The sequence below is a fragment of the Sphaerodactylus townsendi genome, linkage group LG06 (assembly GCF_021028975.2).
Source record: "Sphaerodactylus townsendi isolate TG3544 linkage group LG06, MPM_Stown_v2.3, whole genome shotgun sequence".
NCBI lineage: Eukaryota > Metazoa > Chordata > Lepidosauria > Squamata > Sphaerodactylidae > Sphaerodactylus > Sphaerodactylus townsendi.
The window spans coordinates 92,007,616-92,021,304 of NC_059430.1; the positions used below are offsets into that span (position 1 = coordinate 92,007,616).

At 43.2% G+C, this 13,689-nt stretch overlaps 1 protein-coding gene across 2 annotated transcripts in view; it reads right to left on the reverse strand.

The window, feature by feature from the left end:
• The window catches only part of LMNTD1 (lamin tail domain containing 1), a 175,820-nt gene that overhangs the window by 80,341 nt on the left and 81,790 nt on the right, over positions 1-13,689 (reverse strand). For both annotated transcript variants that reach the window (XM_048499424.1, XM_048499425.1), the window contains exon 2: positions 12,439-12,540. In XM_048499424.1, coding sequence (XP_048355381.1) covers positions 12,439-12,540 — 102 coding nt within the window. The remainder of the gene's footprint in view (positions 1-12,438; positions 12,541-13,689) is intronic.

The following is a 13,689-nucleotide window of genomic DNA, read 5'->3' on the forward strand; positions in this document are numbered from 1 at the left end:
TTCTAATCCCTCTCTTTATCCACTGTTGGCTCATAGTCCAAGATTTCTGGCAGTTGAATGTTTTCCAGTTCACTTTTGGAAGCATTCAACTTTGCAAAACAAAGCCAGACCAGATACTCATGCTATGTGAGAAATGTATTATTCCATCAGATGGTGCCAAGTGTGACTTGCCTGTTGTCTCCCTGGAGTTGGAAATACATGTAACCCTGAAGTTGATTTCAAAGTCTGGATCTGCTTCATTTCAGAGCCAAATACTGCTAATGAACCAAGAACCCAGCTTGAGGGTGCTTTTGATCTCTCCTTGATAAATACTTCAGGAATGCCAAACACATCAGGGCAGTTGAGAGTTAGCACATACACAGGGGAAGAACAGATAGATAAAGTTGGACAGAGATGTTGGAAGTCAATAGCAAAACAAATCATTTTTGCCTAACAAGCTTATGATTCAGGGGATGGCATTTATCCTCGGGGGATCACATGTGGAAAACATAACTATTCTGCTAGATCAGATCAAGAGTCCAGGCAACCACTTCATTAATTGTCTCAACGTAGATCCTTCGCTTATTTTACAAAGCCAAAGCCTGGCTAACAACAATATAATATAGCTAACACATTATAATTAATTTAAAAGAAACAGCATAATTATGTACAAACTAGCAGTAAAGTCTTTCAGTAACTTTTTCATCACACACAATGACTTTTTAGTCACACACATACTATCACACTCCAATGGACTGAGCAAGGAATACAAAAGAAAGGTGTAAACATGCAATTACTCTGCCATTTGCTCTGTACACACCCTAGCTGATCTTTTTTCAAGGCAGGCTCTTTAAGCTTAGGATATATTTTGTATATCTTGAAGATAAAAAGCATATTGATTTAGATGAGTATTTTAACCATTTTACTATTATATTAATTTATGTTGGTATACTGAATTGTGTATACTGTATGTATGTTGTGAACTGCCCTGATCCTGGGCTTTGGCTGTGGCAAAGTGGGATAAAAATCAAAATAAAGTACCTTGGTGTCTTTGTTCAGACAGCCTTCATTTTGTCTGTTCCACATAGTAGCAGCCCACATAGGAGCAGCAGTGGCATAGTGGTTAAGAGCAGGTGCATTCTAGTCTGGAGGAACCAAGTTTCATTCCAAGCTCTGCCGCTTGAGCTGTGGAGGCTTATCTGGGGAATTCAGATTAGCCTGTGCACTCCCACACACGCCAGCTGGGTGACCTTGGGCTAGTCACAGCTTTTCGGAGCTCTCTCAGCCCCACCTACCTTACAGGGTGTTTGTTGTGAGGGGGGAAGGGCAAGGAGATTGTAAGCCCCTTTGAGTCTCCTACAGGAGAGAAAAGGGGGATATAAATCCAAACTCTTCATCATCATCATCTGGATCTCAGGTGTGAGAGTTCCTTCCCTCAGATGAAATAAGCCAAAATAAACTACCAAAACAGACCTCACTCTCTCCATGCCCAGAGATGTTTATTATCTCTGATTGCCCACCCCATATGAATTAAAGAATATTTCCTGAAACCTTTGGGAAGATGAAGTCCAGCCCTTCACATCCCAAGTCTCTGTGTTCCTTCTAGGTGTCAGATTCCCAGTTAAGGTATGAACTGACCATTTCATTGTTAATGGTCAGAAAAACTATTAGTATTTCCAAAGCTCTGATGGTTGGTACTTGGCAAACCCTAAGAACAATAGACTTTCCCCTTCTTGCCTGTCTTCAGCTATGAGACAGAAAAGCATTTAAAATTCATTTGACCATGTCCAAACCTCCTGATAAAATATTATTTCTGAAAAAAAAAATTTACTAAAGAAAGGAAATCTGGGATAAAATTGATGTATCCTTCAAGGTCACGTGAATATCTTAAATGATCTCTTCAACATCTGCTGAACCTATTTATGGAGTTACGGGAAGCAGTAGTGACTTAAGCGTCAAAACCAGAACTTTGAGTTGTGCCTAGAACCTAACTGGAAGCCAACTGGAAATCTTTTGGCACAGGTGGTTTCTGCCAAAACAGGTTTCTAGGGAGATGCATGGAGAATGCATTACCGTCTAACTTGGATGTTACCCAGACATGAATTAGATCACCTCTCCAGACCTAAATCTACTGGACATATATCAGTCAAAAATCTCATGAGCAACACGATAACTAGGATTACTCTGAATCCAGGATCTGCCTACTTGCTCTTTCTGGGAATAGTGTACCCTCCAAGACAAGTACCCGTTCCTGAATATACAATGTACATTGGCATTCCTGCCTTCTCAGAACTGAGCTGCAGCTGTACACATGGATATTAACTGGTCAGCAGAGTCCTCTGGAACTCCAACAAGAAGTACAGCCTAAAGGCAACTACTGTCTCTCACTCTGCTTCCCCTGCATCTGACTCTCAGAGGTGATGAGAATTCTTCCCCTCATTGCTGTGTTGTTTTCTATTGCCATTTTATGTGCATCTAAGAGGGCTCAAACACAAACCTCCTCTCTTATGGAGAACTAAGGAAATTCCTTGTATTTCCCCTCAGATCACTGCATAATAACTATTAGCTGTATAACCAAGTTGCTAATTGTCTGGCCTTTAGGCACCATCCATCATTTTCATTGCTGGACCTTGAGATGGGGAAGTGCTCCCTACCCTGCCCTTGCTAAGTAAGATTAGCTTGGTCCTCAATATGGTAAATCATGTGTGCCACTGAGATTGGAGCCCGCCCTCTCCTGAAACAGCAAAACAGTCTTAGCTGAGCATGTTCAACTTTCAACTCCAGGTGGTTTACATCCCATGAACAAAACACTGCTGAACTTAAAATGGAAATAATTTCCACAAGCACCATTGCACTTACATTGAACTATCTACAGCAATTAAGCTAAGAGTATCTTTGAAAAACAGCAACTTATGGGTGTATCCTCAGAAGATTAAATGTTCATGGTTACAGAGGAGAGTACAGAGGACTGCTGATTATTGTAGGTTCAGGAGGATCTGAGATGCTGATGGCTGCATTCAATTGTTCCAAGGACCCAACTCTACCAATATTGGAATGCATGGCATTCTCTGCCAATATTCAAATGCATGGCACTTGCATATGGACTTATGTTTAGATATTTGGACATCATTTATAAAAAATTATGTATGGATCCACCACCACTGTTGTTATATATTTGTCTTTATGTATTTTTTTTACAAAAGGTTTTTCTTTGTATTTTTAAGAATACAAAAAATCCCTGAAAATTCCAAACTTATTTTTAAATTAAATTATGGAAAACAGTAAAGTCACGCTTGAAGAGGAAGGTGAAGTGAGAGAGTCTTAGTTGGACCTCATGAAATGCCAGTGGCAGAGGCAGATCATTGCAACCTTCACCCTCCCCCAGTAGCTACCTGCAGTTGCTGAAAAGTTGATGCTGGTGGTGGAAGGACCCACATGAACAAAAAAAATATGCAAAAGGGGCAGCTGCAGAGAAGTCGAGAAGGAAGGGCCTGACATTGCTCTTCTTGCAGATGCATTTTTCCCCCGCTGAACCAATCCCTGTCACCTGGAGATCAGTTGTAATAGTGGGAGATCTCCAACCACTCTCTGGAGGTTAGCAACCCTACATTCTTGTCTGTTGCATAAAAGAAATAAACAGAATAAGTAGTTGTGGTGGGTTTTCCAGGCTGTGTGGCCGTGGTCTGGTGGATCTTGTTCCTAACGTTTCACCTGCATCTGTGGCTGGCATCTTCAGAGGTGTATCACAGAGGGAAGTCTGCTACACACTGACACACTTTGTGTGAGTCCTGCATGCCTGTCGGCTGGGGGTTCATTGTCGGACATTCCAAACCCGTAGCAAATTACATATAAGGATAGGTTTTCATGGATGCATTTGACAAAGTTTGTTCTAGTCCAGAAAAATATGTGCTGGAAGAGTTTTAAGCTGCCGCAAGACTCCTGTTTATAGGTTTCGAAGGATACACTGGGCAGATTACCCACCCACCCCTTCCAGAACAGCACTTTAGCACAAAGAATTCAGATCCCTTCCTGATTACAGTACAGTACAGTACATTCATGGAAAGCTTTAACCTTGGACCCACACTGCAGTGTTCTCTGAAAGGTCCTTTGTCTGTGATATTTACAAGAACACAACAGTATGGGAAATGAACGAATCTAAGGCTGTTTCGTGAATTATATGGGAAGTAATGAAGGATTATGTTTACTGCCTTCTCCATGCAGGATGTCATTCTGCTTTCCAAAATGGTTACACGGGACAGGTTCTAGACTTCTGAGAAGAGTTGACTTCCAAATAATTTAATACATTAAACCAACATTGTGTCTGTGAGTGCCATGGCACCCACCAACACCTTTTCTGGTGCCCATCAACTGTTCTTAGAAAGGGAGTGGGACCAGGTGCAAAAATTACATAATAGGATCTTACTTACAGTAAGCTATACACAGCAGTATAGACCACAGTCCAAAATCATTTAGACAAGTAAGTTTGTAAATGTATATTAATGAAGTGCTATTTGATGCCTAGAAAGTGCAAAGATTTTATTTACAGGAGCAGTAAAGCGCTGCATTCCTATTCTCTTGAACATAGTTTGCAATTAAAAACACCCCCCCACACACATTTTTATTCTGATTTAGGAATTCATAGCCATCATGATAGTGTTGCATCTATTTCAAGGATAAATGCTCCAGCTCTTGTGGTAGGTCTCATATTTAGTGTAGTGCATGTTTGTGTACAGATACCATGGTAACTATGGCTGGATTATCTTCTGTAGACACAGGTTCCAGCCCTTCCATGTCCCTTTAAGGACATGTCAGAAATACCTGGACCATGCTGGCAGGCTCTTCAACAAGCTCCATACAGGCAAGAATGACCCAAGGACCAGTGTTAGTCAAGCAGAAATGTCCATGTGCCAGTATCAATTCTCTGAGAATGCTGATCCATTTGTTGCAACTCTATGTAACAGCCATCAAATTGCCCTGAATGTTGTTCACCAAACTGTTCCCAATGTCACAGCTTTCTAATGGAAAGCTGATTCTTTTAAATTAACCTTGCTTCATTAAACTCTCTCCCCACAGGCCTGATTGCCACTTGTTTTCCTTGTATTATGTTTGACACGGGAGCTGCTTAATGAACGGCTGCTCTGCATATTGACGAGGTGGTCTGATTACCAGATGCATTTGTCTTGCACATCCTTACAAAAAAGATTATTTTCTAGGATCTGCTGCACACACCCAACAACATAAACTGCCATCAAACTTTTTTTACTTTGGCAAAAAAGCTTTGCCTATCTGCTTTGACAAGTGACTTTTGCACAGAGGTGAAATCAGCTTGCATACGCTATCGATGCAGTCTTGCTGCAGTCACTTTGTTAGCATGTCTTCCCTCTGATAATGTGGTTGCTGCACAGATTTGGCCATGCATCACACTATGGTTGGATACACACAGTAAGGATTTCCCCCATCATTGCTGCAACAAATGCAGAGGCATTCAGATTGGCAACCGAGCATCCATTGGGAGTTTTGAGCATACTGTATTTTCTCTTTAAACCACCTCATGGCTTTTTGGACTTAAAAAAAGTAACAGATTTTGCTCTATAGTGCAAAAACGTTATAACAGCCATGAACTGCTAATTCTGCTCAATTCCCAGCTTTCATGTGTTTTTTTTAAAAAGTGTCTCTTTTTGTTGCAGAGATATAATGGGGAAAGCAATTAGGCATTTCCCTTATATATTTCCAACAAAAAAGTCTAGGGACTTACCAGCATATAAGTTACTCAAGAAGCAAAGGCTGGAGGGACAGGGGAACAAATTATATCCAAATGAAACATTCTACTTCATGTGAATCTGGGCTCTGAGGAGTTGAAACAAACTCTGGATAGTGTGAAACTTACAGTCTTCTACTTTCACCAAAATAGATTGTGAAATTTTAGTGCCTCAGCATACATTGGGTTATGTCATAAAGTAGCGAATTCACACCAAAAACAATTTTTGACAGTTTTTCATACAGTCTTCCAAGAGTAGAACATCATGATACTGGATAATACCCAAAGCCACATGGAAAAGATTAGCACATCAAAACAGCACTCCAGGTAGGACAACTTTCTTTTTATAGGCATAAATATGTATATATTTATGACAAATGCATATAATACCTGGATCTCAGGCATGCAGTTAGTGAGGCCCTTGTGTCTAGTGGCTGTCAAACAACTCCCTGTTGTATGGCTGGATTCCATTTTGCTGCGTGCCCCTTTTTGAAGGGTCTGGGCGGGTGGTGGGGGGAGATCTGGGATTTTATTCTCAAGATTGGGCTGAGCAGTGTAGAACAGCATTCCTACACTTGATGACAGAAGCCATCGCAAGTGGGGAAAGGGGGCTGCTTGAAATCCTAAAAGCCTCTCAAAGTTCTGAATGCTTTCCATAACCCAGCCTGTAGATCGGCCCCCGTTAAGGATCACTGTTGTGGTCATTTTACTTATTTTAAAATAAACAAACATGTCTGATATAATTCAGTAGAATGCATACCTCCTCCCAGCTTTTAGGGTTCAGGCCAGAGAAGTGCTAGGATGTTGGGATGACTGACAGTGCTTGGCATTTAAAGTTATTAATATTCCATTTTATTATATATGATGTGCTACAATACATCAAGCTCCTTGCTTTTTATTTTTATTTTTTTGCTATTTCAAATTGACTTACTCCCTGCCTCAGTATATCCCACCCCCCTCCATTGCCACACAATTTCAGCTGCAGGCCTACTCATTGGAGACCCTGCTGTTCCCACTGTGTCACAATATGACAATTCTCACTTTTTTTCTATTCTAAACATAAATATGCTGCCCATTGCTGTCACCACCTGCTGTGGAGGTGATTTTGAAAGGCACTATCAATCTTGGAGCCCTTCCTGCTTTATTCTGGGTTTTAATTAATTACTGGAATTACTAACACACCAGGAGTTTTCTCCAATCTACTTCCTTAAGAGTAAATTACATTTTAAATAAGAATACTTGGATTTCTTTGGTCGAAACTAATGGAAGTGAAAGGGTAGAAACAGACTCTTGTTTACTATGTGATTACCACTTTAAAAATAATGTATACAGCCAGAACCTGCCCCTGACTAATTGCTTACTTGGTCTGGGTCAGTTCCAGGCTAGAAGCAATTTAAGCGTCCCGAGCAATTTATTTATATTGTTTAATCAAAACACTTCCATCCTGCCTTTCCTCATGGCACAGAGAGGCTTACGAGTCACAATGAAAACATTACAATTTAATACCAATGGAATAAAACCCCAGATGTTCCTTCCCTCTCCCCCGCAGAGATGCCTACAGCTCATTCCCCCTTGCAAACCCTGGCAGATAGAAACAGTGCTTTCTGTAGATTTCAAACAATAGCACTCTCTTTGCACTCCTCAGGGAGCTGATTCCATAAAATGGGAGCTATGATAGAAAAGTCACAGGCTCTGGCCAATGCTAGATAGGCTGCCTTAAGTAGGGGCCAGCCGGTTGGCTGAAGGCTATGGACTGTAGTTGGTGCATGGTGTTATACAGGGGTGGGGAGTGGGGATGGCTCTTTCAATATGAGGCTCCAAGGCTATGAAGGATGAATATTCTTTTAAAAAATCTGTAACTTAAAAGCTTATACGGATATTTGATGGATATTTTTAATCTTCTTGGGTTTGATCCAGTGGAGGATTTCCACTAATACAGGTGGAGTGGGAATAGTGATTTTTAATGGCTCTCCCTTCCACTGCAGATCTCTAACTCCCCACCCCCGCACCTCAGAGATGTTCCAGGGGCTTCACCCAATAGCAGCATTTCAGGGACATTTTTGCTTGGTAGTCAAGAAGGTCCATTCCACTGACGGAAACCCCTTCCATTAGTAAAGATGTTCTGTGGGAGCCAAGCCACTGGTTTTATGATAGTTTCATGTATGTTGTTCCTCCTTTGTTCAGTATATATTTGGATAGGCCCCAGCATGGGAGACTCAAGTAGGAATAGAGCCCCTGCAAGTTAATACTGGAACTTGCCTGGATACATTACCTAAAGACATGAAAAATAGCTAAGGCTGATTTGACTCTCTTTTCTCTTTGACATGGAAATTTTGTTGCCCCTTGAAGTTGCTACTGGACTTGAATCTTGTTCTTCAATTACAACATGGCTACCCTCCTAATCTTTAGCACACCTCACATATTTACTGGATCAATGGGGAGGAGCCATGTTTGCTGGACTGTTCTCCTCTCCCTCCTGATATGGGCAGTGCCCTGAGAGTGCTTCATCTGAATGCTCAATTCATGCAGGCACCCCACATTCACAATTTTTCCACCCTGTTTTGAAGGGGAATAATTGTGAAAATGAATTGTCAGCAACAGCTGACCTCTACAAGTAACAGATGCATCCCCCATAACCTTCCTTATATGGTGGATAGGAGACCAGAGGCTCTACCTGAGGTCTTTCACATCAGCTACTGGAAAAGATTTTTTAACAATAGATGCCCGGGACGAACCTGCATGACCCTCTGCATGCCAAGCTGATATTCTCCCACTCAGCCATGACCCCTCCTCATGTAACTGCTTGAAACTGCACTGTTAATGCAATAATAAGACTGTAGTCCTGAGCTCAGCAAGGTTTTTAAAGAGTAAATGGTAATTAAGTATCATAAGTGTGTGCAGGACTGCAGCCAAAACATCCCGCTAATCCATTCTACTATCTCCTTTTATCTTCTTTGATCTCCTTTCTATCTTCTTTCATCTGCTTCTCTCCTCTGAACTAGGCTTAGTGGATAGGCATGATTGGAAGATGGCCCAAGAAGCAATGAGACTAGTGCTGGTCAGCAATTGGTTTGGAAATGTTATTTTGGGCTATTGACTGGAACTAGAGATGCCAGCCTCCAGATGGGACCTAGAGATCCCCAGGAATTACAGCTTATTTGAAAAAAACTGATGCTTTGGAGAGGGGAACCTATGGTATTTTACCCACTGAGGGCATGGTTCTCCCAGTGCCACCCTCAAACATCCAGGTATTTCCTAATCTGGAGCTGGCAACCCTACCCCCACAATGCCTACCAGTGACTGGGGAGGACTGAAGCCCCAACAATATGAGCTGGGCTAGATGAAATGTATCCCAGTCATTGTTTCCTCAGAAGAGAAAGATGGACTTTTTTGTGGGAGGCATGGGAGAGATATTAGTCTGTTCTGCATAGCCTAAATAAGACATAAGAACATAAGAACAAGCCAGCTGGATCAGACCAGAGTCCATCTGGTCCAGCTCTCTGCTACTCGCAGTGGCCCACCAGGTGCCCCCGGGAGCTCACATGCAGGATGTGAAAGCAATGGCCTTCTGTTGCTGCTGCTCCCAAGCACCTGGTCTGCTAAGGCATTTGCAATCTCAGATCAAGGAGGATCAAGATTGGTAGCCATAGATTGACTTCTTCTCCATAAATCTGTCCAAGTCCTTTTTAAAGCTATCCAGGTTAGTGGCCATCACCACCTCCTGTGGCAGCATATTCCAAACACCAATCACACGTTGTGTGGAAAAATGTTTCCTTTTATTAGTCCTAGTTCTTCCCCCTAGCATTTTCAGTATATGCCCCCTGGTAATAGTATTGTGAGAAAGAGAGAAAAATGTTTCTCTGTCAACATTTTCTACCCCATACATAACTTTATAGACTTCAATCATATCCCCCCTCAGACGTCTCCTCTCCAAACTAAAGAGTCCCAAACGCTGCAGCCTCTCCTCATAAGGAAGGTGCTCCAATCCCTCAATCATCCTCATTGCCCTTCTCTGCACTTTTTCTATCTCTTCAATATCCTTTTTGAGATGTGGTGACCAGAACTGAACACAGTACTCCAAGTGCAGTCACACCACTGCTTTATATAAGGGCATGACAATCTTTGCAGTTTTATTATCTATTCCTTTCCTAATTATCTCCAGCATAGAGTTTGCCTTTTTCACCGCTGCCATGCACTGAGTTGACATTCCCATGGAACTATCAACTAAGACGCCCAAATCCCTTTCCTGGTCTGTGACTGATAGCACTGACCCCTGTAGCGTGTATGTGAAGTTTGGGTTTTTTTGCTGGGGATGCTAAAAAGGGTGTCCTGGGAAGGCGCTCCACACAGCTTTCTTTCCAAGACTTTCTCAGGATACCTTATTTTAGCTCAAAGGCCCTTTCCGCACACGTGCAGAAACGCACCTCCACCGGCATGAATTATGCCGGTGGAGGCTCGGGGACTGGCCCTGACTTTCCCCTCAGCCAGAGAGGCGGCTCCGATCGTCCCCCTCCACTCACCGTCCCATCCATAGTCACTCTGGAGGGTTGCAGGGACACTCCCACGCTGCCCTCCGACCTCCAGGGCTCAGAGGGCAGCGTGGGTGGGTCTCTGCAGCCCTCTAAAGCGACACTGGACAGTGAGTGGAGGGGAGGGGGAAAGCAGCGTCTTCCTGCTGGTGCTGTTCACACCGCGCCGACGAGAAGACAGCGCTTTGCAAAAACCTCGCTCGTTGAGCGAAGTTAAAAGCAGTACCTTCACGCCGCTCCTGGGCAGCCAGGATGGCAAGCAGCAGCCCAGGGATGGCGTTTTTGCCATCCCTGGGTTGCTGTATTTTGCCTGTGCAGAAAGGGTCAAAGTGTCTTTTTTTGGAGAACACTTCAAAGTGCACCTTTTCCCCCTAGGCCACCTGTAAGATGTCTCCTGCCTGCCTATGCAGAATGCAGAGCTCAGGAGGCATCTTATTTTTTCCATCTGACCATTTTGCTCTCTGGTCAGTTTCACCCTCAGCTTGCACTCGACATTTTGGGTGCTGCTGAAGAGATTTTCCCTGCCTCCATTTGCTGAAGGTTGCTCCAGGAAGTTTACTCCACAGGCTCTGATCCCAGGCACCCTTTCATCCTCAAAAATACATAGTTGTACTCAGCTGGTCCTGCTGATTCTGGCAATATATAGTTTTCCTTTTTTTAAAAAAAAAGTCATGAGCTTTCTCCATAGCTACACAGATCCAACTATAAGAATCTTAACAGTTCAGAAGACTTACCTACCTCCAGAGGTGGGATCCAACCAGTTCTCACCACTTCTCTAGAAGTGGTTACTAATTTGTTCTGAGTGCCGAGAAGGGGTGACTAAAGCAACCTCCCTGTCCAATAGGGACTGGAGGTTCGTGTGTGCGGCGGCGCCACTGTTTGAATCCCACCACCATCGGAACCTGTTATTAAAATTTTTGGATCCCACCACTGCCTACCTCCCTCTGAGAAGCATTGTGTTGACCTGCCCTCTGTGAACTGACAGTTTTTCTGTGCAGTAAGAAAAAGTTTCAAGTCTGTCCGTGGAGGGCATACCAACCCAATGCTTCTCAATGGGAGGTAGACAGGTCTTCTGAGTGGCTAAGATTCTCATAATTGTGCCTGCATAGCCATGGAGATAACACACTGGAAAAAAATTAGGAAAACTATATATTTCCGGAGCAGGGCCAACTGAGTGTAACGATGTACTTTTGGGACTTCTTGGACTTGAGGTGCCCAAGGATTTGGACAGGTTTCTTCGTGAGATGAAGACGACAACCTGTGTCCTTAACCTTTGTCCTTCCTGGCTGATAAAAGCTGCCAGAATGGGCTGGTCAAGTGAGTAAGTAAAGTGGTAAATGTTGGCTCAGATTATACAACCTTTTGAGGTCCTAAGAACTGAAAAGATTATGGTACCCCCACATACTGTACATACAATCCAAAGTAAAAAAGTAAACAGTAAAAACAATATTTTAATGAATAAATCCTAGTGAATAAATATTATTTGTATAAAACGCCTATTCCATTGTTTTCTTGCCCTGAAGCATTGCTTTCTTGCCTTGAAGATACATAGCACTTTAACTTACACGAATGCAAAATAATGTTTACTGTTGCTTATTTATAACTTTATTTATATTAAATTATATTTTAATATAATTAAATTGTATTTAAAAGGTTCTCGCTAAAGAGTACTGAGTCAACCATTTGGCCCATTGTGAAAAATGAAGCTGGAGACAGACGATATTTGAGGCTTGATGGGAAGAACATACACTCTGCAGCCAAACTCTGCAATAGCATCTTCTACTCTGGGAAAATACTGCTCTCTCTCCAGACCTTCTTTTCTAATTTTCTATCTGTAGCATTTCAAGTCAGAGGTATACATTTATTTTGTCCCTCTTACTACTGTATTTATTGAACTCACCAAATGAACCCTCAACTTCTTCCATTCCTACTTAAATGGTACATTCTCTGCAAACAGTAGATACAAAATAGATAACACGAGGGTTTTTCCATGGGTTTTGAATTCAGACCCTGTTAATAGCAAACATGACTGTCCTAATGGAACAGACAATTTAACACGAGCGAGGAAGAAATCATAGTGGGAAATTAAATGGCCAGGTCCACCTGCCTCCACAAATTCCCTTTTATAAGTGTCTCAAGAGTGCAATTATCAGCAAACTGGCAGGCACTGACCTCTAGCCTCTTTTCCAAGACCTTGATGTGCTGTTGTCTGTTCATGTGCTGTAACTGCAGGTTTTCAATAGCTGTGCTGTTTTCAGCCACGTCAGAGATGACCTGTTCAAGGTAAAGGAAAATCTTCTGTAAGCGCTCAGACTTCAACCACAACAGCAGCCCAAGGCAGCAAGTCTATCAGTCCTGCCTGCAGTGGAGCCAGCCGGCCTGCCAGACCACTCTGCTTTGTGCCACCAGGACAACTGAGAGCAGCACCTGGTGAGCTGGACTCTGCAGCCAGAGGGAATGGCAGTCCCTCCCACCTCAGTGAAAACACCTGTGAGGGGTGGGGCCTGACAGCTACTTCAGCCACAATAGCAGCCCAAGGCAGCTGTTTGTTGTGGGCCCGTTTGGGGACTGTTTGGAGAGGGGTATCCTTTTTTGTCATTGTTGCAGAGGGATCTGGCAAAGACTGTGTGCTGCAGGTGGAGTAGGCTGAGGGGTGTGTGCATGAGTGAGTTGTTCCAGGGACTTAAATAACAGGTTTTAAACAATAGGTTTTAAATAATCAGAATGTGTGCAGAAACACATGTGTAATACTGGTTTGAGCCATATGTACTGTTCTCCATGTGGAGGCCAGGATGGGATCTGGGATCCCAGTGATTATAGGATGGGGTAGATATAGCAGTAGGGGCAGGCCATATTGTAGACAGAGAGTGAGATGCAGTTATGCTCTCTCTCTCTCTGAGCTGTGCCTTATCCTGTAGCATATGGGTGGCAGGATGGGACTTAATAACTTTGGTTTGTCACTGGTGTTGATAAGTGCTGGGTCCATCAGTGATAAAACCTCTGTTCTCTGGGATTTTCTCAAGGAACAGCACATGGACTTGGCATGTGTCATGGAGATCTGAGTGAGGGAAGGGGAAACTATTGCCCTCAATGAACTCAACCCCCCCCCCCCCCGGCTTTGTGGCAATCCACCAACCCTGGACACAGGGCGGGGGTGTGTGGCGTGGCGACACTCATCTGGGGTTCTATCCCCTTTCGAGCGACTCCTGTCCCGATCACTGGTATAAAGTGTTTAGGCCTCCACTGGGACTCAGAGGAGAGACTGGCTGTCTTGTTGGTGTACCAGTTGCCTAATGCACCGACTGACAGCCTGCCATGGCTCCTGGAGGTCGTGTCAAAGTGGGCATTGAGTTTTCCCAAACTTATTGTGTTGGGGGACTTCAATGTCCATATTGATTTGACCTTATCTTCAGTGGCTGTGGA